At 31.3% G+C, this 26,352-nt stretch overlaps 3 protein-coding genes across 3 annotated transcripts in view; 2 read left to right on the top strand and 1 right to left on the bottom strand.

Annotated features, from left to right (window-relative positions):
- The window catches only part of LOC145331356 (uncharacterized), a 29,659-nt gene extending 6,018 nt beyond the window's left edge, over nt 1–23,641 (bottom strand). The window contains exons 1-18 of the mRNA XM_080175975.1: nt 23,515–23,641; nt 22,791–22,864; nt 22,215–22,268; nt 21,746–21,799; nt 21,614–21,667; nt 20,977–21,009; nt 20,497–20,554; nt 19,251–19,340; nt 18,689–18,787; nt 18,325–18,423; nt 17,750–17,848; nt 17,346–17,447; nt 16,933–17,031; nt 16,337–16,435; nt 14,891–14,989; nt 14,452–14,550; nt 14,009–14,107; nt 13,094–13,192 (exon numbers count right to left, since the gene is read on the bottom strand). Coding sequence (XP_080032101.1) covers nt 13,094–13,192; nt 14,009–14,107; nt 14,452–14,550; nt 14,891–14,989; nt 16,337–16,435; nt 16,933–17,031; nt 17,346–17,447; nt 17,750–17,848; nt 18,325–18,423; nt 18,689–18,787; nt 19,251–19,340; nt 20,497–20,554; nt 20,977–21,009; nt 21,614–21,667; nt 21,746–21,799; nt 22,215–22,268; nt 22,791–22,864; nt 23,515–23,572 — 1,468 coding nt within the window. The 5' untranslated portion in view covers nt 23,573–23,641. The remainder of the gene's footprint in view (nt 1–13,093; nt 13,193–14,008; nt 14,108–14,451; nt 14,551–14,890; nt 14,990–16,336; nt 16,436–16,932; nt 17,032–17,345; nt 17,448–17,749; nt 17,849–18,324; nt 18,424–18,688; nt 18,788–19,250; nt 19,341–20,496; nt 20,555–20,976; nt 21,010–21,613; nt 21,668–21,745; nt 21,800–22,214; nt 22,269–22,790; nt 22,865–23,514) is intronic.
- Nucleotides 1,927–2,747, top strand: LOC145332398 (uncharacterized). Its single transcript, XM_080177396.1, has 2 exons — nt 1,927–2,038; nt 2,298–2,747. Exons 1-2 carry the CDS (start codon nt 1,927–1,929, stop codon nt 2,672–2,674), a joined length of 489 nt encoding a protein of 162 aa, XP_080033522.1. The 3' UTR covers nt 2,675–2,747.
- Nucleotides 4,885–9,866, top strand: LOC145332397 (uncharacterized). The gene is made up of 15 exons (XM_080177395.1): nt 4,885–4,972; nt 5,334–5,394; nt 5,539–5,654; nt 5,864–6,019; nt 6,185–6,304; nt 6,426–6,476; nt 6,560–6,624; nt 6,743–6,868; nt 7,010–7,202; nt 7,318–7,439; nt 7,546–7,652; nt 7,781–7,902; nt 8,060–8,243; nt 8,389–8,518; nt 8,924–9,866. Exons 1-15 carry the CDS (start codon nt 4,885–4,887, stop codon nt 9,650–9,652), a joined length of 2,370 nt encoding a protein of 789 aa, XP_080033521.1. The 3' UTR covers nt 9,653–9,866.
- Nucleotides 23,642–26,352: the final 2,711 nt, after the last annotated feature.

Raw genomic sequence — 26,352 nt, 5'->3', positions numbered from 1 at the left:
TTAAACATTTTGATTTTTATCCGTGGCGAAGTAGCGAAGCTCTAAAATTATGAATAATAAATAGACCATTTGGAACAATGTATGGTTGTCTTTTGAAGCATTAAGCTAATAGAAAAACGTTAAAACTTAAACAATTGAATTTACAATTACATAATCCTAAATTTGCTATTATTATTTTGTTTTATTATCTTGATTAATAGCTTTACTAGGGTGATAACAGATATAGTTCAAGGAGCTAAAGGTATAAGACAATGAGCGATAAATTGATGTCTATCCCCAATGATGATACACAAAATTACCCCTTCTGTAGATTAGATTTAGCGGTTGAAACGTTTGGACACTCAATTTAATGAAACAACTAATCAAAATTCAATAAAACTCTAAAGTTGTTAAGCCAACGAATAAGAAAACGCTATTATAAAACTTTGGGAACTTGTGTTATTTTTTTGCTAAAATTATTAATCTTCCTTAATAACTATAACTTTCTATTATCACCTTCCGGCTTGTTATTTGGGATGTGTGGAGTGGAAAATTTTTAACAAGGATGACAATATCCATTAATGCAAAACATTAACATAAACGTATAAGTATATTTAGTATAATCAAAATTATAAGTAAGTATTCTGTCCGTCTGTAAAACACGGGCCAAAAGCCTTCATAGCCGACGCCAACATATATCTTTTATTTTAATTAATCCATTTACGGTTTACCCTTTTATACAAATTATAGAAAAGCTTCGCTTAGTTAGAAGGGGAACTTTTATCTATTACCATATGTTTTTGTTATTTCTTGGGGGGGGGGGGAGGGGGAGAGGTCAAAACTCAAAATCATATATATCAATCGTCATATAGGGGATTTATTTTTTTTTTGGGGGGGGGGGGGTTAACTTATAAAGCCTAGGTGTCATGTTATCTTCCCCTTCCCCCACCCTCATTTTGGTCAACCCTTCTTAAATAGGGAAGGGGGGGGGGGGATGGGTCAAAACTCAAAATCATATATATCAATCGTCATATAGGGGATTTTATTTTGTTTTTTGGGGGGGGGGGTTAACTTATAAAGCCTAGGTGTCATGTTATCTTCCCCTTCCCCTCATTTTGGAACTAACAAGGATTTTTTATAACTTCTTCTTCCATAAAAGCGGATATTAACACTTAAAGATTCAGGGCAAAATTGTAAGTTAATTTTTTTGGAAGACTCTAATTAACCGACCCTAATTATAGAAAATTATAGAAAAGCTTTGCTTTTAAAATGCAGTGTAAGTTACAGTAATTAACCGATCCTAATTATAGAAAATTATAGAAAAGCTTTGCTTTTAAAATGCAGTGTAAGTTAAAGTAAGTAAATGAAAGTAAAATTAGTGACAGACGGACGATACGTTATTAAAGAAAAGCTTTTGCAAAAGGATAGATATTGGTATAATATAGGTCATTAACCTTTCAAGTTTCAACTTCAAGGTCACTTATTTTAAAGGGTGTGATATATAAATTTTTTTCATTTTAATAACCCACTCTTATTAAAAGCAAAGCTTTTCTATATTTCAAATTAAAATTTCAATGTCTCTTATTAAAAGCAAAGCTTTTCTATATCCTGTAAAAATTACATTTTAATAACCCATTTTTACATTTAATACAAATTTGTAATTTAAATTGTAGGGAGATTGCCCAGCCGCCAGCAAACTTGAAGATTAAGAAGTTACTTAAGGTAATTTAATTAATAATAATTAATAATTTAAATCAAAAGACAAAATGAATAATGATTAAATTAAATTTTCTCAGTCCTTTCTTTTGTTTTCCCTTTCGTTTCTCTTAGTAACATACTTTTAAGTTTTAGTTTTTAATAATGCGTAATAATATTATTTATTAATTGTTACTTAAACTTTCTAATTTAATTGGTATTTATAACTCATTGTGTAAACAAGTTGTTAATATGGCCAGAAAAAAAAGTAATAAATCTAGTACGTCTGATACTCCAACAAGAAGATCGCCGAGACTCGCCGCCAACCGCCGCCCTGCTGCTGGAGCTTTTGAACAACAACGAGGTATAAAATATATTCTTTAGTTATACTAAAAGTAACAGGATGTCTGTCTGTGTGTGTGTGTGTGTGTCTGATCTCGCTAACCGATAAACTGGTAGATTTTTTATTTGTCCCTGGAAGGTTTATAACTATTTTAATTTACCTTTTGTTAAGTATATACATATAGTTACTTTAATTAATATTACTGTAGTAAAGTTTAAATAAAGTCCGTTCGTTTCGTTTTCGTATATATTAATTATTAATTTAATTTATTAAAATTAAGGTGTGCAACGAAACCACCAACGAAACCTGGCTGACCTACTGCAGCAGAACCATAATGGACAATTAGTGTTGATTGTTGGTTCCAACAACAACATTAATGGCGTTCCGCCCCTGCCGCCTCGTCCAGTTTTACCTCCGCCACCTCAACCTCCCCAAGTCCCGCCTCCAAACCCGCCTCCACCACGTCCAGGCACGCCTCCTCCACCACCTCCACCGCCCCAAGACCCGCCTCAAAACCCGCCTCCACCGCCTCCACCACAGCCACAACAACAACGTAGACAAGCGAATGAAAGGCCGATCGTAAATTTTAATGTCGGCTCGAATTCAATTGTCGTGTTGTCTGATGTCAATGTTACCTTTAATGTTAATTATCCTTAATTTGATTGATTTTAATAGTAATAGTATGTATTTTGATATGTTTAATGTATTTATTTTCAATTTTTATGTTGTATTTTGATCATGTATTTGTAACTAGTCTAAGTCTTTAATTGTTTTAAAATTAATATAGTGTGCTAGAATATAATTATTTTTAATTTATTTTTACGGCAAAGCGTTTTTAAAACTAGGTAGGTCCGTACGTAATATTAATATTTCTTTATACTAAAGTAACAGGATGTGTGTTTGTTAATTTTTACGGCAAAGCGTTTTTAAAAATATACGTTATATTAATATATCCTTATACTAAAGTATAACTTTTAAAAAAGCAACATGGACGTACGGACTTTCTGGTAACGATTATAGAGATGCTGCGCTTTCCTAAGTCGTACCTAATTGTTATAGGAATCCATAAGTAGCGTATACATTTGTCAGAAAGTAAATAATATATTGCAAAAAACTAAAAATTTTTACGGCAAAGCGGTTTTAAAAATATACGTTATACAATTCTAACATGCTTAAATTAATGAAAAAAGCTATCCGTCTGTGAAGGACATACGGACGGACCTTTTAATAACACTTACATCTTTTGAAGCATGTACTAAAAAAACAATGTATAGATTTCATGCGAAAATGCTTTAGAAATCTTCACTAAAAAATTCACCTTGCAATCTTAAATAGCAGCAGAGAAAATTACATTTCTCCAATAGCGTTACAGACTGACAAAGTGAATTATTGAGTAGCTACATACTAAAAAGTATTAATTACGTATTATTCACGGGTTTTAAAGAAAATATTCAAAAGTGCAATAATTATTGCAACAAAAAAGTATCATTATAAACAAGGATGACAATATCCATAAAAGCGAAGCTCTAAAACGGTACAACAGAAGAACATTACTCTTGTTGAGTGTCAAAACCGAATATACAAAATATAAATACACAAGTTTTGACAAAATAATAATTAAATGTTATGCAAAACTTCTTAAATACAGAATACTGTTTACGGACATACTGACATTTTTAGGACTTGATTATAGAGATTGCTTTGCTTAAAATACTGTACCTTATTGTAATAGGAATCAGTACTCCAATTTTGTGTATCATCATTGGGGATGTACATCAATTTATAGGTCATTGTCTTATCCCTTTAGGTCCCTGGTAAGTATATTTATTTAAAAAAAAGTTAAAAAGTATAAAGTTATATATAATAATAATACTATATTTTACTTTTCATGGCTTGGAATTTATGGATGTAGTCATCCTTGTTTTTGCGTGTTTAACCCGTTAATTTTTACGGCAAAGCGTTTTTAAAAATCCTTATATACTAAAGTAACAGGATGTGTGTTTGTGTGTCTGATATAGGTTATTATAGGTTAATTATATGCTTAACCCTTGCAGATTAATCTTAAAACGGATAGCTTTTTTATGATTTATGATTTAAAAAATTTAAATTTAAAAAAGAAAGAACTAAAAATCTTGGGGGAGGGAAGAATATCATTATCTATTATATATATCGTCGTCAAGTCAACCCTTTTTTTTTGGGGGGGGGGCCTTTATGACCTGTCACCAGAATCATATTAAAAGGAAGCCGGCGAAGGGAATGTGGAGGAAAGGGTCAACTTAGTAAGAAATATGAGATGAGATCTTATTATTGTTTTCCCCGCGGGCCGCCCGCCTATATTTATAAATTATGGCTTTCTTACAATATTATTACTTACTAATTTACTTATTATCCTATAGACCCGTAGCGAAGCTTTTCTATAACTAGGATCGGTTTACAATATTATTACTTACTAATTTACTATTATCCTATAGACCCGTAGCGAAGCTTTTCTATAACTAGGATCGGTTTTATGGATCTACGGAAAATTCTGGTAATGATTATAGAGGTGCTTTCTAAATGTAATAAAAATAAAATAGATAGACTCTACGAACAGTGATGAAATGTGGGTGGGTGGAGACTGGAGTTAAAATTACCGCCCGCCGCTACAACTCCACCCATTTAAACACCATAAAAATTTGTTTGGTTTGTAGACAGACACTGAAACTCCTCCCATTGAAAATAAAACCATTTTCACCGTCCTTATAACGTAATTAACTTTTTTTAAAACTCCGCCCATTGAACGTAATGTAATTAATATATATCTTTTTTTAGTTTAGTTTCATTTCGAATCAAAAGGTAACTGATCAAAACCATGGACGGGAGCAGACATGAGGCTGTCAGATCCCTCGGTTTACTCAAAGGAAAAGACAACATCAGATCTGCTGTTGATATGTTGGACACACCAGATAAATTCAGGTAATATTTTATTTTTATTTATTATTAAATTTTAAATTTTCACTGTCATTCATATTTTCTATTCATTCTTGCTATACTACATATTATCTATATTAGTGTGAAATTGTTAGAACTTAGAAATAATATACCGGGTCATTCAAGAGAAATGATTTATTTGTAAACTTAATTATGCATATGCGTTGAAAAATGTGAGAAAAACATTTTAGGACATAATTTGTTGAAATAATCAATTTTTAATACTTTCAAAAAATACTTTAAAAGTCAATTAAAAGCAAAGCTTTTCTTCTAAATTTATATTTCATCGTATTTTCACAGTTGCTTTATAGTATAATTTATTAATCCATATGTATTTTACTTACAGATTGTCCTAAGTGGAAAACCCGCTTTGATGAAGGCTTGGATGATGACAGCAATGTCATCAGGTAAACAGTTATATAAGTTTTTAACATTTACATACATATACACATAATTGAGAACATTAGATAATATACAAAAGTGTTTAACATACATAATTAGATAGTATACAAATATACACAAATCTTTAATTTAATCTTTTTTTATTGTAGTTGCTGCGTGAAGCATTGGTATAAATACCATCCAAACATTGAGAAAGCCTGCAAGAATGCTGTCAAGGCCTACACCAGCGAGAGAGACTACAAGAAGTATTTTGATACCGATAAACGTAAGTGGTACACATATATATTACATGTAATATATCGTATAAATAGATTAGAGAGTTCAACGATTGATGAAAAGCTATCGCAAACACACATATTTGTTGTATAATTGTATTATATAATATGCCTCCGTAATCAATATGATAAATAAATTAGAGAGTTCAACGATTGATGAAAAGCTATCGCAAACAGTAATATTTCTATTTTCATTCAGGCAACGAGCTAGAGACCAAGGATATCTGCATCAGCGGTATAACTGCCCTTGATTGTATCCATGCATATATACACAAACTCACCAATGGCCGTATATCATTGAAGCAGCTCAAAGATCCCTACCTATTTGTTTGGGATCATTTAATTGCTAAGAAAGGTAAGTATGAAAAGACTAAATAAATTTTAATTAAATTAACTTTTAAGCTGCTAAAAAAAATTTATAATTTGATTTTTATATTACAGTATAAAAAACTAATTCTATTTTAATTAAATTAACTTTTAAGCTGCTAAAAAAATGTTTGTAATTTTATTTTATTTTAAGTCGGGCTCCTTGAAGGCGGAAACAAACAACTAGCCCCCACAGACGAACAATTAAAGCTCTGGGTGACCAACTGTTATAAAAATTTTGTCGATATCTTGAAAAATGAGTTGAAAGATACAGGTAAAATCTTAATCAGAAATTTATGTGTTAAGAACGGGGGGTAGGGGGGGGGGGAGTTAGTAACCATTGACATTTGAATTTTTATTTATAAAACTTAATAATTTGATTATTTTATTTTTAGCTATCCACCTAAGCATAGATTTTGGGATAGTATTCGTAGATTTTCTTGCAGGTATACATTCATTTATTTTAAATATTATAATATTATATAATATATACAAATAACATGAACTTACAATTTTATTTTATTTTCAGTTACAGCAACGTTTTTGGACAAGAACACCAATGAACCAAGAGAAGTTTTATTAAGCTGTGAAGAGGTAAAGAGTTTATCCTTATTATTATTATCATTTCATTCAAATAATTTAAAGTTCATATTGCAATTATAAATATTAAATTTAAATTATAAGCATAAATATAATTTTTTGAATATTTTAGATGCCAGAGCCTGATTGCACTGGCGTGTCCATCGTGAGAGCTGTTGACAAAATTCTGGCCGCTTTCAACCTTACCCACAAGCAGTTATTGTCATGCACTACAGATAGTGCAAAGAATTGTATCAAGGTTAGTTTAACTTAACTTTAATCTTTAACTTTCAAATTCACCCAATTTTTATCAAAGTTTAATATTTTAAATTTATTTAAAAAGTAGTATTTATAAAACTAATAATAATCAACAATTTTTAATTTTTATTTTTTTTATTAGTTCATGGAACTGCTGAACAAGGAGCATGGATTGTCCAGAGACGAATTGGAATTCCTGGTAAAAAATGGTGCTCTCTTGTCAAGTTTGGACGAGTCAGGAGACGAAGATAATACTAGTGCTGAGTCTGAGCAAGAAGAAGATGTTCTATCATTCTACAAGAACACTTTTGAAGCTGCCAAAGAAAGAACTGATGGTAAGATTATGATATTGACATGTCACATTGTCATCACATTTAAAACAAAAAATTTTAATTATTGATATATTAATTACAATTTATATTTCAATAATATGTCTTTTTGTTATGTCAGGTATTGAAGCCGCAAGAAAAGTTGCACTTCAAAGTGCAAGAAACCATGGAGTTATGGTTGAACTTCCCTGTTTGAACCATCAGTCGGATCTGGCTGTTGAAGATTCCTTGGAAAAGACAAAGGTAATGTAATAACTATTTGTTTGTATTTGCCTTTATTAATAGTTATTAATAGTAATGGTTTTGAAAATAGTAAGGGTTTTGAAGGGTTGATTGATTTTGTATTTAGGAAAACGTGGATTACAGAGATACGCTGAAATATGTGACAACATTAAATGGGAAACTGCGCAATAATAAGCGCTTAAGAAAGATCTACAAACGATTCAAACAACGAATGTAAGTGTTATTTTTTAACCAATGAGAAGCCAGTTTCAACAATTATTTTTTTTTTAAATTCAAAGAAAACATTTACAATTAACCAATGAGAAGCCATTATTAACTTTTAAAATATATCTTTTTTTTAGACTAGTGAAGCCATGTGATACAAGATGGAGTTCCATTGTGAACATGTTGATCCGTTTCTTCGAACTCTTGGAGAATGAGGACTTGCTGAAAGCTGTAAAACAATCACTGATTGATCAAAAAGGTATACATATATTACTCACAATACACATTTGTAATTTTTTATTTGGTTTGGTAACACAAAAATATAAATAGACAATAGTTGAGTTGAAGTATTTTTTTTTATGTGGTGATACAAATTTGTAATACTATTTCTTTTCAAGTATTTTTTTTATGTTTAGTCAATATTACATGGCCTACTCAAGAACAGATTGGTCTGTTAGCAGATATCAAAGCTGTCCTGGTGAAAATTGATGGTCCAATCACTAAATCTGCACAATCCCTGGAAGCAACCGTACCTAGCATGTTTGCTAATCTAGAAACTGTTCTTTCAAATCTGGCTAAACTGGGTAAAGAGAATAACAGGTTGGTTTTTAATTTTTTTAGTTGCAAAAAATGCGCCATACTAAAGATATAACAAATAAAATGTAGAAAAGTATTATAGGGAGGGGAGGAATATAAAAAAAAAACATATAAAAAAAGCTATTTTATTTTATTTATATTTTTGCAGGTTTGCTGTCACAATGTATGACAAACTGAAAGGACGTGTAACAAAAATGCTGAATTCTCAAGGTTGGAAAGCGCTGTTGTTTCTGCACCCCTACAGCAAGACGTACCTGGAGATGATCGTAGGCGACGGCGTAAGTTTTAGGCTTTCTTAAAATGAGATATTTAATGGATTTTCATTTTATCATTTTTGATTTTCTATGATAAGGAATAAGAATAAAAAACATATCAAATAGCTACAAATAATTTTCATTTTATCATTTTTGATTTTCTATGATAAGGAATAAGAATAAAAAACATATCAAATAGCTACAAATAATCGTCATCCTACAACAGATATTATATCAAAATTTAAAAGAATATATGACGTCAGAAAAAAAATAAAAAGTAACCAATGAGAAGCAGGCATTTACTTCTGGCGGCTGCCGCTAAAAGTGAACACTAATACTAGGTAACAGGTTCGAAATTGAGACTAAGTTTTATAAGCTTTCTTAAAATCATGAGATAGATATTAAAATTTAAAGAATAAATTTTTACAGGAAAAGAAAATGCCCAGCCAGCTAGTTGATGAGAAATTTGCCAAAGAGATCCTGGATGATGGCTATGAATTGTCCAAGTTAATCGGCGAGCGCGTTATTCGTATCCAGTTGGCTAAATGTAGCGAGACCGAGGACGAGGACGAGACTGACCAGGAGAATGGAGGAGATACTACCAGCATCGAGGACGAGGAGGAGGAGGAGGCTCCAAGCAGTGCTGCAACAACAAACAATGACGAAGATTCAGAACCCGATGTTTTCGCTGTTTTTTTTGAGGAAAAAAAGCAAAAATATCAAGAAGAACAACAAAATAAGAAGATAAAACCAAAGAAGAAGAAAAGCAAAGAAGAACAAGTCAAACTTCTGAGGACAGCCATGTACACAGGTCTGGAGAAATGGCGCAATCAAAACGCCACAAACCTTGTCGATTTCTACAGAAAATCCACCAAAGGAGATAAGAAGAAAGGTTCAAGATCCGCAACCATGGATCTAATCCATGGTACTGTGAAAAACTTATTGGAAGAGGACCAGTATCCAGCCGAAATCAGGGAGCTATTGGGGAACCTTATCCTTCTGCCGGTCAGCAATTCGAGAGTGGAAAGAATATTTTCCCATCTCAAATTGCTTTTCAGCAAAAGGAGGTATAACCTCAAGGCCCAAATGGTTAAGGAACTGATGTTCCTCGGATACAATAACCTTGTTCCCAAATCAAACGTCAAAGATTTTTTGTAAGCTGCTAAGCCATGAGCCGTTTGCTTTGAGATCAATCATTCTTCTTGTACATATTTTATTTTTAATACATCTATATTGTTTAACTTTAATAATATTATCAATAAATTATGAAGAAATAAAATTGAAAATAAACGTATAATTAAAGAATCATAATGGCAATGCATTTCTATTTTCAATTGTGTATGAATATTATGAAATAAACTTATTTAGTACAGCTAATTTCTTATTTATTTATCCATAATAAAAATTCTTTCTTATATAGTGATAAGCGTGACCGCGATGGCGCGTCAACTCGCGGTTGCGATGGTTATAGCTTTCCCCGCACTCGTTTCTCCGTCGTCTTTCACTCGGTACGGGCTCTCCCTCGTCCGACGAATTCCTCTCTTTCCATAAATTTTGTTGTTATATAGGGGTTCTAACGACGCGCTTGCGTTATGTGAAAAAACAAGTAAAAAAACGGGCAAAAGTATAATATTTTTGGGAATTATTTATCAAAAAACAATTAATGCTTTACTAATATGCATTTTTCAAGTAATTTTCCAGCTCGAAGAGCTATATAAGACAATTTAAGCTTATTTTATTCATATAACTAGCACATAAATCTCACTAGTGTGAGCGCTCTAAATGGTATTACCTTGGTATGGGTTTACCTTGGCAAATCAATCGATCAATGAAATGTGAATTTTGCGAATCACGAAACCTTCTTAATTCAATCTATTTGAATCTTGGAATTTGAAATATGAATTTTTTTAACCTTTAATTTAACCAATTTAATTCAAAGGGGGGTAGAGTGGCGACCTCCCCCCCCCCCAAAAAAAAAAACCAACAACTTTAGGGATTTTAAGTTAATTCTGATTGGTTAGTTCTTTAAGTTAAGTGTCTAAACGTTTTAACCACTAATTGTAATCTACAATAGGGATAATTTTGTGTATCATCATTGAGGATGTACATTAATTTATTGGCCATTGTCTTATCCCTTTAGATCACTACTAATTAATACATAATGACCTTTTTTTGATACATAAATTACAGTCTGTAGTTAACCATAAGTGGTTGAAACGTTTGGACACTCAACCTAATGAACCAACCAATCAAATTCAACAATTCTGCAAAAGTTGTTGAAGCAATGAATAAGAAAACCTTATTATAAAACTAGTAGAATAAACAGCCCAATGGAAGCAAACCAGAAAGTCATTTGAAATAATGTTTTTGAAATAATGATTCTTAGGACAACAAAACACAATGTTATAAGCGAATGATAAAGTCTAAAAATGAAAGTTTGAATTAATATCAAGACCTAACAAGGATGACAACATCCATAAAAGTAAAGATCTGAAACGGTAGGACAGACGAATATTAACTCTTGTAGAGTGTCTGAACTGAATATACAAAATATAGATTGTAATAGGAATCAGTCATTGACGTCACAAGAAAAGAAAAGTAGGATGTCTTTATTCATTTATATTACTAAAGAAAGAGTAAAGACTCCCTTGTGTGCGTGCAAGTATTTAAATATAATATGATTTATTGTTATTTGATCTTTGGGTCAGCCACGGTGTTCGTACAAAAATGTTTAAATAAAAAGAAACATATTGAATAGCAATGTTTAAATATAACAAAAAACACAATGATTTACTTTTATTTATGTAGAAAAATAAGACAAAATTTTAAAAACTTGAGTATTTGGTATATTATATAAAGAGCTAATTTTCATTATTGGTGCATCATTGTAAACCCTCCCCCCCCCCCCAAGCCGCGGGAATTCATTAAGAATAGATAGAATAGGAGGAGAATTATGAAAATAAATTTCCTATTTTAATTTTGATAAGACAATGGCTGATAAATTGGTGTAGGCATTTAGGATATTTTCAATTCATCATTTATGCATCATTGTAAAACAACCCCCCCCCCCTCGCCGGAATTCATTAAGAATATGATATCCTGGACCGGCTTTGTAAAGTCACAGGACACGTATGATATCTATGTTTATAGCCCCCCCCCCCCCCCCAAGGAGTGGAATAAATAAAGTATAGCCGTTTGAGTTTCCTAGTTTAATTTTGATAAGACAATGGCTGATAAATTGGTGTATTAAAGGATGCAAACTTTTTTATTTTAATATCCGTGGAAAATTATGGAAAATGCAGCGGATATTAATTGATTTCAAAGCCATACTAGAAAAGCTTTTCTTTCATTCAGGGTTCGGCAGCCATAGTCTCTGTGGCTTTTCATATTGAATAAAAGGCAAACAACAAGTCAAGTCATGACTAACTTTTAAAATCATTGGAAGAAACATTCAAAAAAAATACACTTAATTAAAGAAAAAAGTTACACTTACATGACAACATACAATGGCCGATAAATGATGAGACACAGTCTTGCCCCATCTGTAGATAAAATTAGAGGTTGAAAAGTTTAGACACTGAACAAAATGAACAAACCAATCAAAATTCAATAAAAGTCCCTAAGATCTAAAGCCAACGAAAACATAATTAACAAGGATGACAACATCCATAAAAGCACTGAAACGGTAGGACAAAAAGACATTAACACTTGTATAGTGTCAGAACTGAATAATCAGAATATAAATGTATAAGAGTCGAAGCAAAATTGAACGGAATAAGGAAAAATAGATTATATTTATTTCAGTACTTACGAGATTTAGTGAATATACATCAAAAATATATTCACCAAACCTTATTCTAATTTAGCGGGTATTGAAATATTAAAACATATTTTTTAATATTTGTTGACCATCTGAGAAGGTAACAAGATATTACCCTCTGTTAATATATATTAGTATATTCAGATTTTCAATTTAGATATTCCCCTTCTATGTGTTAGGATATATGCAGAAAGGTGTGAAGTTTGGACTTCCGGGGTACATGGGATATTAAGAAATTTTAATATATTTACGGGAAAATAATATTTACAAAATATTGATAAACAGTAATATTTCACTACGAAATCACCCTAGTTTTGATTTATTTAATATTTTTCAAGAAATATTCAAACTTCAAATATGATTGGGTAAATAAAAATGAATTCTGAAAAAACTAATTCATGATCTCTTTAATATACAGTGTTTATTTTTAATTACAAAAATATATTGTTAGATATATAAATAGATTTTTTATATTTGATAATTACAAGAAGAGATAGATATATATACTGATATATATATATATCACTGAAATATAGGTTTTGATAATGATATCATTAATAAATTAGTATTTAGGTATAACTATATAATATAGGTTGGCCTAATAAGCATAAGATACATTAAAGAAGTTTACACCTAAGTAAGGATAATTATACCTACAAATTATGGTAGAAAGTTATTTTTAGTTAAAGAAGATGATTGTAACAATAATGAAGTTTTATGCTTAAAAGATTTTATGACAAAATATGACCATATTTAAAAAAATATCTAAACTAACTTACCCCTCTTATTCTTAGCATGAACATCTGCTCCACCATCCACAAGAGCTCTGACCATATCAAGTTTGTCCTCCTGTGATGCAGATATCAGACTTGTCCACCCTTGATATATATAGATTAGGTTTAGTATACAGTGTTTATTTTTTATTACAAAAATAGATTGATAGATAGTTACAGATTTTTAATAAAGATATGATAAATCATAAGATACATAGAAGAAGTTTTCAAAATATAGATACTCTTCAGTAAAAATAGTTTTACCTACAAATTAGAGTAGAAAGATAGTTTTAGGGATAAGGGATAATAACAACAAGGATGACAACATCCATAAAAGCGAAGCACTGAAACGGGAGGACAAACGGACATTAACACTTGTATAGTGTTAGAACTTAATTATCATAATATAAATTTATAAGAGTCAAAGCAAAATTGTAAGTAAATTTGTTGTAAAACTGCTTGATACAGGATAATTTTTATGGACATACTTACATTTTTAGGGCTTGATTATAGAGTTGCTTCGCTTATTACATTATACTTTGTTGTCCCAGGAATCAATATACCAAAAATCAGATCAATCCAATGATTTGATCACATAAAAATTTGTTGTTAAAAAAGTAAAAAAATCAACATGTTTAAAATGAACGTACGGACATTTTGGTAATGATTATAGAGTTGCTACGCTTTCTAAATAGTACCTAACTACTAAAGGAATCACCATGCAAAATTTGAAATCGATAGGACAATTCTAACATGCCTAAATTAACGGGAAAAGCTATCCGTTACGGACGTACGGACATATGGACGGACCGACCCTAATTATAGAAAAGCTTCGCTTTTAACAATAATATTTTAATTTATAAATATTTCATTAATAAAAAATCAACTAAATAAAACATAAAAATATCTAAACTAACTTACCATCATTATCCTTATCATTGATATCTGCTCCTCTTTCCACAAGAAAACTGACCATGTCAAAGTGGCAATGCCTTGATGCATACATCAGACTTGTCCACCCTTGATATATATAGATTAGGTTAAGTATACAGTGTTTATTTTTTAGTACAAAAATAGATTGATAGATAGTTACAGATTTTTAATAATGATAACATAAATCAATTAGTGTATTGGTATACACATATAAAATAGGTTAGCCTTATAAGAATATATAAACATAAGATACATAGAAGAAGTTTTCAAAATATAGATACTCCTTAGTAAAAATAGTTTTACCTACAAATTAGGGTAGAAAGATAGTTTTAGCTAAAGCAGATAGATAATAACAACAGTAATATTATAAGTTAATAAGATTTAATAACAAATCAACACAATATAACATAAAAATATCTAAACAAACTTACCATCATTATCCTTAGCATGAATATCTGCTCCTCTATCCACTAGAAATCTGACCACGTCAGAGTGGCAACGCCTTATTGCAGATATCAGACTTGTCCTCCCTAGATATAAATAGATTAGGGTTAGTATACAGTGTTTTTTATTACAAAAATAGATTGATAGACTTACAGATTTTTAATAATAATATCATAAATCAATTAGTATTTAGGTATATACATTAAAAAATAGGCTAGCCTAATAAGAATATATAAGCAAAAGATATAAAGAAGAAGTTTTTCAAAATACAGGTACTCCTCAGTAAAGATATGTATGCCTAAAAATTAGAGTAGAAAGATAGTTTTACCTAAAGCAGAGAGATGATAACAACAATGATATTTTAAGTTGAAAAGATTTATTAATAAATCAATACAATATAACAAAAAAATATCTAAACCCACTTACCCAACTTATTCTTATCATGGATATCTGCTCCACTATCCACAAGAGCTCTGACCACATCAAGGTAGCCATACTCTGATGCAATCATCAGACTTGTCTCCCCTAGATATATATAGATTAGGTTCAGAATATGTAATTGTACAGTGTTTTATTTTCAACTAGCAGCTTCGCCCCTAGCCTCTAGGGGCTTCTCCCTATGAAGTAATGAGAAGTCAACCCTCCTAAATAGAAATATTCAAAAAAATTATTCTTTGTTTAATTATTTTTTGGTAAAATTAAACCCAGGTTATGCACAAAAATCTAAATTCGTAAAAATTAAACCCAGGTTGTTTGCCGTATACACAAAAATTTCAATTCTTAAAAATTAAACCTAGGTTTTTTTTTTTGGGGGGGGGGTTCATGGGGCTTCGCCCTATGGTGCAGTGGGGTTCCCCCACCCCAATTACTGGTTTTTGTTTACAAAAGTAAAAAAAAAAAATTTTGGAAGTTTGGATTTTTTTTATTTTTGGGGGTTGAGGTGTCCCAACCCCCAAGAAAATAGCTTAAGACCACCAGAGGACCAGTAGGTGTATTCCCAGAAGAGTAGAGCCAAATTTGTTCAGCAGTTACTGTGATTTTACAAAAAATATAAAAAAAAAATTTTTGGGGGGGTGTTTTTTTTTAATTTTCAGAGGGGTTGGGGGTGTCCCACCCCCTAAGAAAATAGCTTAAAACCACCCTGAAGAGTAGAATCCGATCAGTTCAGTGGTTACCGAGATCTTATGGGACAGACAGACAGACGGACAGACATCAAGCTACTTTGTATTATAGACTAGCGGCTTTGCCCCTAGCCTCTAGGGGCTTTGCCCCAAGAGATGGTAAAAAAAGTGTAAGGTGAAATTTGTAAAAAAAAAATAATAAGAAGGACCAAGGAAATCTTCCACAAAGGAAATATTCCACGAATCTTCTACAAAGGACCAAGGATATTTCTTACAAAAAAATAAAAAAAAAAAAAATGGGGGGGATTCTTTTTGTTTTTGAGGGGGTTGGGGGTGTCCAACCCCCCAAGAAAATAGCTTAAAACCACCACAGGACCAATAGGTAGATACCTTGAAGAGTAGAATCCGATCAGTTCAGTGGTTACCGAGATCTTAAGGGTTGGACGGACAGACATTGTTCTACTTTGTATTATAGATTACAAGAATAGATATATAAACATTAAACAGATTTATAAATATTTGATCATGATATCATAAATCATTTAGTATTAAGGTAAACATATATAAAATAGGTTAACCTAATAAGCATATATAAGATAAGAAGAAGTTTTCAAAATATAGATTAATATGCCTTGCCTACAAACTAGAGTAGAAAGATAGTATTACCTAAAGCAGATATAAAGCAACAATAATATTTAAGTGTAAAAGATTGAATTATAAATATTACATAAAAATATTTAAACTAACTTACCCTTATTACCCTTAGCATGGATATCTGCATCACTATCCACAAGAAATCTGACCACATCAAGATAGCCTTCCTCTGATGCATACATCAGACTTGTCCACCCTAGATATTTATAGATTAGGTTTAGTATACAGTGTGTTAATTCTAATTACAAGAATAAATAGATAGATATATAAAGAGATATATTGGTTTTGATAATAATATCATAAATTATTAATTATTTAGGTATAATTATCAGCTTAACTATAATTAAAATAATTTAGAAATAAATCATGAAACGCATAGTGTTTTTCAGTTGTTGTTGGGGGACAACATTTCGTATAATTGATGACCTCTTCATTTGCTCCCCAAATATTATTCAAAATTTAATTTACTTGTTGGTTTTACTTTATACCTGTATAACTATATAAAATAGGTTGGCCTATTAAGCATAAGATACACAGAAGAAGTTTTCAATATATATATACTCCAATCTATTTATAGGTATACCTATATACAAATTAGACTAGAAAGATAGTTTTGCCTAAAGCAAATAGATAATAACAATGATTGAATACCAAATCAACACAAAATAACACAAATTATCTAAACTTTCTTACCAGAGTAACTCTTAGCATGGATATCTGCTCCACTATCCACAAGAAATCTGACAACATCAAGGTGGCCCCACCTTGATGCCTCTATCAGACTTGTCTCCCCTAGATGTATATAGATTAGATTTAATATACAGTGTTTATTTTTAATTACAAGAATTGATTGTTAGATATATAAACAGATATAAAGATTTTTAATAATGATATCATAAATCATTTAGTATGTTTGTATACTTATATGAGTATAAGGTACATAAAAGAAGTTTTCAAAATATGAAACTTCTCAGTAAGGATAGGTATTATATTAACAAATTAGGGTAGAAAGTTTTGTTAAAGCAGATAGATAATAACAACAATAATATTTAAATTTTAAAAGATTGAATAACAAATTAAACATAAAAATATCTAAGCTACCTTACCAAGAAAATCACTCTTAGCATGAATGTCTGCTCCACTATCCACAAGAGCTCTGACCACATCAAGGTGGCCCCACATTGATGCCCGTAGCAGACTTGTCTCCCCTAAATATATATAGATTAGGATCAGAATATGTAATTATACAGTGTTTTATTTTCAATTACAAGAATAGATAGATAAATATATAAACAGATTTATAAATATTTGATAATGATATCATAAATCATTTAGTATTAAGGTAGACATATATAAAATAGGTTAACCTAATAGAAGAAGTTTTCAAAATATAGATTGATATGCGTACAAACTAAACAAGAAAGATAATTTTTACCATAATACAAAAATAATATTTAAGCATAAAAGATTAAATTACAAATATTACATAAAAATACCTAAACTAACTTACCCTGACTACCCTTAGCATTGATATCTGCTTCATTATCCACAAGAAATCTGACAACATCAAGGTGGCCTTCCTGTGATGCCCATATCAGACTTGTCCACCCTAGATATTTATAGATTAGGTTTAGTATACAGTGTGTTAATTCTAATTACAAGAATAGATAGATAGATATATAAACAGATATATTTGTTTTGATAATAATATCATAAATCATTTATTATCTAGGTCTAATTATCAGCTTAACCAATAATGAAATTAATTCAGGAATAAATCACAAAACCTCTATGTGATTTTCCAATGTCGTTGGGGGGCACCATATCGTATAATTGTTTAAATATTACTTAAGATTTAATTTACTTGTTGATTATTCTTTATACCTGTATAATTATATAAAATAGGTTGGCCTAATAAGCATAAGGTACATAAAAGAAGTTTTCAAAATATATATATTTCAATCTATAGATAGGTATACCTACAAATTAGGGTAGAAAGATAGTTTTACCTAAAGCAGATAGATAATAACAATGCTTGAAAACCAATTCAACACAATATAACATAAGATATCTAAACTTACTTACCATTTACGATACTAGCATGGATATCTGCTCCACTATCCACAAGAAATCTGACCACATCAAGGTGGCCCTTCCATGATGCCATTATCAGACTTGTATACTCTAAATAAAAATAGATAAGGTTTAGTATACAGTGTTTATTTTGTATTACAAGAATTGATTGTTAGATATATCAACATATATACATATGTAGATTTTTGACAATGATATCATAAAACATAATAAGCATATATAAGCATAAGATACAGAGAAGAAGTATAAATAGGTATGGGTACAAATAAGGATAGAAAGATAAGAACAACAATAATATTTTAAGTTGAAAAGATTGAATTACAAATATAACATAAAAATATCTAAACTAACTTACCCCAATTATTCTTAGCCTTAATATCTGCTCCACTATCCACAAGAGCTCTTACCACATCAAGGTAGCCTTGTTCTGATGCATATATCAAACTTGTATACCCTAAATATAAATAGAATTAATAAACAGTGTTTATTTTTCATTACAAAAGTATGGTCATTAAAGGAACCCTTCAAATTCTGGGTATATGGTCTACTCGTCTTTCAGCAGTGTTTTTCTTGCAAGGTTCCTTAAGTAGATGGATATGCAGGTTCTATCAGCAATGACAAATGTCAAGCAATGCAAAGGAGATTGGAGAACCATAGTGGGTTGCTGTACAAAGGAAAGATAAAAGGCTATGATGATGATATAGATAGATGAATAAATTTAGATAGATAGATAGATATATATTGATATTTTATTTGTTAATTTTTCACTTTAAAACAGGAAATTTGGCTTATTATATCAATAACAGATACATAAGCTAATTAAAAAGTTTGTGTATAATAATTTTCATATCAAATTGGAATGCAGATAATTGTTATTTGTTACTGAATTGTGCCTTTTAATTACAAGAAATAAAAACCTTTTTCATCTTTCCCATTAATGTTGACTCCAAGATCAAGTAATTCTTTTACTTCCTCAATTCTTCCATTCTTAGCTGCTTTCAGCAAATCTTAATATAATAATATTTCAAAAACATGACCAGTACAGGGTGGGGCACATAAATCTGGACTTTTTCTAATTTTTAATCAAATGAACATAAAATCGTCAATTTTAAAGATTTTATTGAATTTTAAAAACTGGGAGGCAGGATAGGTGTATGACTATTAGATTATTCATAAAAATGGCCGCCAGGATTGATCGCCGCCTCTACCTGCTTCTTCAACCGCCGGAAGGCCCAGGTCAAAATGTACCTGTCCAAGCTGGCAAAGATCTCCTTGATAGTGGCAATAAGGGAGCTCTTTGTGGTATGAGCACCTCTATTGGTGCATGCTTCAAAGTAGCCCCAGGCCCAAAAGTTCATTGAACTAAGATCGGGCTGCTGGGAGGCCACATTTCCTTAGGGAGGTGAGTAATCGCAGGATCCAAATTACCATCTTTCAAGCTACCCTTCGACACGGCGGCTCTTATATAGGCCACAGTTGAGCTAGAACGACGTTCTTTACATTTTTGGAAATGGCATGAAGATTTATCAATGCAACCTATAGTCTAAAACGAGAATCAAGGTGCCATATAGGTCCCTGAAGAGGAAAATCGTGAAATTTTCAAGATTTTGACGTTTTTGACATCTCACAATCTGCTATGTGTCAATTTTCCAAAGTACTACGGCCAAGCTAACTTGGATGGAGAGCATTAGTAATTTCTAGTACCTAACTTATGTATCTAACAGTACCTTCAGCAAGTTTCATGAGCAACGTGCGCATTTCGAATTTGCGTAGTTGAACATATGCACGGTCAGCTTGGAGTACACTTCCTACATCGTCCAAAGATTTGTATGGGTAAAAAGGTCATTACCTAAGCTTTTTATAGTGGGGTCAAACGTCCTGATCGGTCAAGTAGTAGTTGATGCTATGGCCGTTTTAAAAAAGTCCGGATTTATGTGCCCCACCCTGTATGTCTATATGTTCAAAAACTTTTATAATTGTTAAGCATAATTTAATTGCATACATTAAGAAACCCCACATAACAAAAAAGATATATTAAACTAGTATGTAATATTGAATTGAAGTTGAGATGTTGAAGAGTGGTTGTTGAAATTTTTAAGTAAAATTAGAAAGAAATTCTACCTCATATATATAAATTAAAGCAAAGAGAGTGTTACAAAATACCTAGAATGCTTTGATCAATAACTTCTTGAACACTTTTTCCAACAGCTTTGATCAAGATCTGTAAAAGTTTATATTTGTTTATTTGTTATTAGTGTGCTTACCAACAGGATAAGCATGAATTATAGCATGCCTGCTTGCTGTCAAAGAATAGGTCTAATTTGAGCCTGATCACACCTTCCTATTCTGATACCTACTGCTGCTAACTCTGGTACATGACACTAATAGGAGGAATACCTTGCCCCTTAAACATGCTCAACACATTATAATGCACAGTGAAAGGGTTGGTTGTCTGTTGGATATCTAGAGGCTTCATTCTAGAGAATGAGCTCTAAAGAACATATGGTTTCTGTATGTAATATGTCTGGCAGTTAAGGTATTATCTGCTAGGCTGTAATTTACTTTATTTTTACAGCCTTATACTTCAGGATGTTGTCATCCTCGTTTAATTAGATATTGTTAATATAGATGAGAAAAAATCACTTGTATGAATGCATTTGTTTTCTTCATCTGAGCCTGAATAAAAAGAAAATGATAGAACTAATGATAGCCTTTTAAATTTGCTTTATTTAAGAATTGTAATATAAGCAATAATACAATCAATAGATATTCCTTCATACAACGTGTCCAAGGTTTTAACTTATTACTGAATTTTTGTGATAATCAAACATTTTAGTCCATTTTTTAATGAGAATGGGGAAAAAAACACAACATAACTTTTTATATAGTGATTGATCATTTTCTTTATTTACACACTTTCTTTACCTCCACTTTTAAGTTTTCTTGGCTTTTTCAACTCCTTTTTAAACAAATTTAATTTTTGTTTTTTGCAATTTTTTTGTTTTATTACTTAAACTGTTTTTAACCTACTTTTGAAAGGCATATACATATACACCTGTAGAATCATATTGTAAAGCTAAAAATGAGAATAATAGCCCACATCAATTTTGTTAGGAATTTAAAGTTTATTTTTCACAATTCAAATTTTGTTTTATTTTGATGTGTCTTTTCTTCTCAGTAATCACCCCTTTACTCCCCACCTCTTGGACGTCCTTGAATATATGCATATTTATGATACCCCTGGAATGAAAAATATTCATTTATTTGTTATTATCTTTACCTGGTGGGCCTTATCACTGTTCTCCATTTTAGTAATTAGCTTGACCATCTCAACCTGACAAAAAAATTATTTTGAAATATATTTTTAAAACATATGTTAAAAAAAACGTATAATCTAAACTTTAATCTGTACCTTGTAGGCCTCTTCATTCCTGTTCATTTTCTCAACCAATTTGTTTATCTCCATCTAATTAGATATGATTATTTGAAGGTATATATTACTTATGTCTCTAGGACTGCACATAATAACACAAGTATTTTTAGAGGTTGAACTTAAGGAGAAATGGTGGTAAAGTAAGTTTTCAGAAAATTTTTTTATGATTTGTTAATTTCAATGCTGTATTGTTTTTATGCTGGAGCCTGTAAAGTGGAAGACTCTACCACCTTGGGCTCTATCCTTGCATGGGCATAGCTACCCTGTTCATACTTACCTAGCTATCCTATGATAAATCACTAAGACAATTGCTTTTGTTTTAGAAACCCCCATACCAAATAAAATTTTTCTGAAAAATGAAATTTTGCAGCTTTTTAGAAGACAATTTTGAATTTGGCACAAAGTTGTAAACATATGTTCAGGACATAGTAAAATTCCTATTTTTTACCTGCATTAATTTCTTTATGTCATCAATTTCTTCCTGTAGTTGATCTAGCTGCATCTAAATATAATCCATTAAGCTTTTGGTTCAAAGGAGATTTAAACAATTTTTTAAAAAATACTAACAACAGTGATAACATGCAAAGATGAAATAAAAAGGAATAAAATACAAAAATAAACTATTTATTTCATTGATTTGTTATATATTAGGGTAGACCAAATAGGGTAGACAAAAACCAAGCTAGAGGAGGAAACTCCTAAAAGAACTGAAAGATAAGAAAATTTCATCTTCCTGCAATGCCTCACAGAAGATTGGAGAACTTTTGTGTAGGGCCTATGTTAGGAAATATTGAGGAATTGACAGTGGCAGTTTAGCTGCTATTTCTTTACAGTATATATTGTACCATAATATACCAACTGCCATGCCAAATTTTAGAGGTCTAGTTCTATTTTATTTCTTAAAAATTTGAATGAAAAAAAACAGGTTTTGGCATTTCTCAAGTGCCCCTAGAGGCCTCTAAAGGGCGAATCCGCTAGTTTCAAATACAATAATTATATCTTTTTACTTATAAACTACTTTTACCTGATAGTTCTGATCTAATTCCTGAGTGTTGTTTGTACCAAAAGAGTCCAAATATTCATCCACATTTAGATCACCTAATAATTATGTAAATTGGTAAAGTGTGAGAGAGCTTATACTTATGGATCCAGTTAAACCTGCCATTTAGTACATAATCATTAATTTTTAAAGGGTATTCTCAACTAAGCAGAAATTATCCCTTGATGGTTGGGCCCCTTGCTGCACCTTAATTGGTCAGTGGGTGGGGCGTTTAATGCCCCCCCTATTATTCCAGTTACCATTAGAGCTAGAAGACAAAAAAAATTTGATTTTAGTTTTAAAAAAAAGTTTTATTTTTTGGGGATAGGGGTATTTTTCTTTTTGGGGAGGTTGGGGGTGTCCCACTCCCCAAGAAAATAGCTTAAAATCTCTGCAGAACCAGCAGGTATATTCTCTAAAGTGTAGACCCAAGTAGGTACAGCAATTACAGTTTGCTTACACAAAAAATGATTGGGTTTATATCTTTTTTTGGGAGGGGGAGTGTCTCCCCCCCTTTAAAATAGCTAAAAATCATCAGAGGACTAGTAGATATATTCCTTGGAGATAAAAGCTAAAACAGTTTAGTGGTTACTGAGATCTTAATTTTCAGACAGACAATCATCATTCTACTTTGTATTATTGAAGATATGCTTTGCTATTTATAAAGTTTTCATCCCTTTTAATAAATATTTTGTTAAAAATATTTTACCTTTGACAATGTTAACACTAACATTTAAGTAGAGTATAATCCATAGAAAAAGTCTCATTTTCTATATACTCAATGTTTTTTTTTTCTGGAAAGTGAATTATCAAACTGACTGAAGACAGTTTCAAATTTTAAAATAAATTTAGTTTGAATTTAAAACACATGTGTTCTAAGAATTAGGATTTCAGTTGACTACTTAATGATTATTTAATTATTTAAAACTGAAAAGAGGGCTTCTGTATTTTAGTTTTATTTTCAGAATGAATACATTATTAATTTTGTTCACAAAATAGAATGAACAAGCTTTTATCTAGCAAACTTTAAGTTTTAATATTTATTCTACAAAAAATGTTTAAATAGAAGTTTTTAGGAAATTATCATTTAAATATTATCTTATAAAAAACAGCTTGAATAAAAAACTTACTGAAATATTTCACAAATTTAAATCAATTTGAGGACAGTTTTTGGTTCAATGTTCTTGATACTTGATGTCTCTAGCAAAGATTGAATATTTTCTGAGACCTTTAGTTTAAACTTTGTATTAAAAAAAGGAAATCACAATGAACCTTTTTGTCCTCTCATTCTTACAGTTGCCAAGATAGTTATACATAGTTAGAGAGGGGGGGGGGGGGTATTTTCATTTCCTCCCTATCCGATTTATTTTTTACCAAAGTGCAAATCTTAACAAAGGGATACGCAAAAAAATTGAAACTTGGATTGTCTTTTTGTAACAAGTTCATACTAAACAATCATTTGTTTTTCAACAGAAAAAAATGAAATGCACTGGCTTCAATCATGTGCACAGTATCTCTATTGGTGTCTGTCTCACTCAATCTCTTTCTCTCAATTTTTTTGTTAATTTGCTTTAATTGAGGAAAATCTAAACTAACAATTTGTGTCAATTAAGAAGCAATTTCCCATTTACATGGCCAATGTCAAAATAGATGTCATATAAAGCATTGATGAAGACTTTACAGGCCAAGTATATTATAACAACAAATTAAGTAATCTTTGTTAGCAGCTAAAATATTTTTTTAAATTCTAATATTATATTTGTAATCATTTTTGGTACCTAAAAAATATTTTTCCCTCACCACAATTTTTAATTATTGATTTAAATCTATACATTTATGGCGAAAAGCTTTCTTGTTTAACATAAACTTGTCTCTGCTGTCAATGATCTTTGCTCTGGGTGAAATATTGATGGAGATGAGCTCTTTCAACACCCCAACTAAAGTCTAGAGATGGTAGAAGTGCTAATCTATCTAGAAAGCTTGTTTGATATATGATACTATATTGCTTTGCCTAGCCTAGGAATATTCTGTAACAAACTTAACCAAACCTAGGCTATTCATTTTTTGCAAACTAATATTATCATCACACCCTTATCTTGTTTTAAAGTCTCTCATAATAAAAAACAAAAAAAACCAAGAATTTCTAAACTTACCACTGAAAACTAATAAAAATAACACTCAATCCTTTGCTTTATGGATTTTTTCATTCTTCTTTTTTTGGAAGCAGGGAGATGTGGGGGGGTGGGAGGAGTTACATCCTCTGGTGCTAGCAAGGATAGTGCTTAGTATGTATATCAAATGATATATTGTCTCCCCATGTGAACATGTGATAGCAAAAATAAACTTGATTTTCTTAAGTGTGGCCTTCAAAATTCCTGACTGCACATTCATCAGGGAAGGAATTGAAAATGGACTAGAAATTTTATTGGTACCCAAAGTTAGGAACAGGAGCTAGGCTTAAAAACTTTTTCCTCCAATTATTTTAATCTACAGAAAAAGCAATGTAATAGCATAATTAAGGGTATGAAGATATATTGTCCATTTTCTTATTCCCTTAACCCTTACAGATCTGGGGGGGGGGGGGGGGGGGGGCAGGGGGGGCTCTAAGGCTCTAAGCCCCCTTCCCCCCCAATCTGATAAGGTGGGAATTGGGGCCCGATCTGTAAGGGTTAAGATCAATGTCATTAACCCCTTACAGTCGGGCCCCTTGCCGCACCTTAATCAGTAGGGGGGGGGGGGGGGGGGCGTTCAACGCCCCCTCCTATTATCTCAGTTCCTATTTGAGCTAGAGGGCTAAAAAATGTTGTGCAAGTCCCCTGTGTTATGATGAATTTCCGACCTTAAGTAAGTCAAGGTCAATTTTCGCTTCCTTCACCCTTTTATTTGACAACCTTTGTTTTTAGGTCCTTTTTTACTTATAAATTTCAAACGGCTGTATTTTTTTTATTTTTGAAGCTAGAATAAAATTTTTTCGCAGAAAATGTTTATCTTTATGTAAATTTTATATTAGAAATATCAAAATATAATTTAGCTGCCGCAGCTGTACTTGGCAGCTGCCAGCCGCCGCAGTCGGCGGTCGGCGGGAAAACGGCGGCGGATCTTTATGAAATTTTAATACATTATGTAGACATGTAAGATAAGCTTAAGTTTGAAATTTGAAGTCTCTAAGTCAAAAATTGCGGCCACAGGAGCCTTTTAAAGATTTCTGGAGACCTGGAGGATCAGGACCTGCAGGATCATACCTGGAACCTAAAATTGACTTGAACACCTGTATTTAATATCAGGATGTACTACTAGAGGATATTTTAGTATTTTGGTAAGATAAAATGCTTTGTTAAAGTAAAAAAAAATATTTTACCTGGATGAACCTGCCAGGTTTGCTGGCATCCTGTGCCCGCCAGGATGGAGATATTCAAAAAATCAGTTATGTCTCATACCCACACTTAAAAAGTCAAGCAGTTTGGGCTCTTTATCTTTCACACACAGAAAATGAGATAGAAAAAACCGGATGGGGGGGCGTTCAATATTTCTGCTGGACAGATATGTA

Source organism: Acartia tonsa, chromosome 11 (assembly GCF_053477335.1).
Source record: "Acartia tonsa isolate MP-2025a chromosome 11, ASM5347733v1, whole genome shotgun sequence".
NCBI classification, from domain to species: Eukaryota; Metazoa; Arthropoda; class Copepoda; order Calanoida; family Acartiidae; genus Acartia; species Acartia tonsa.
The sequence above is the reverse complement of the archived record's forward strand: the minus strand, read 5'-3'. Positions and strand labels throughout refer to the sequence as shown.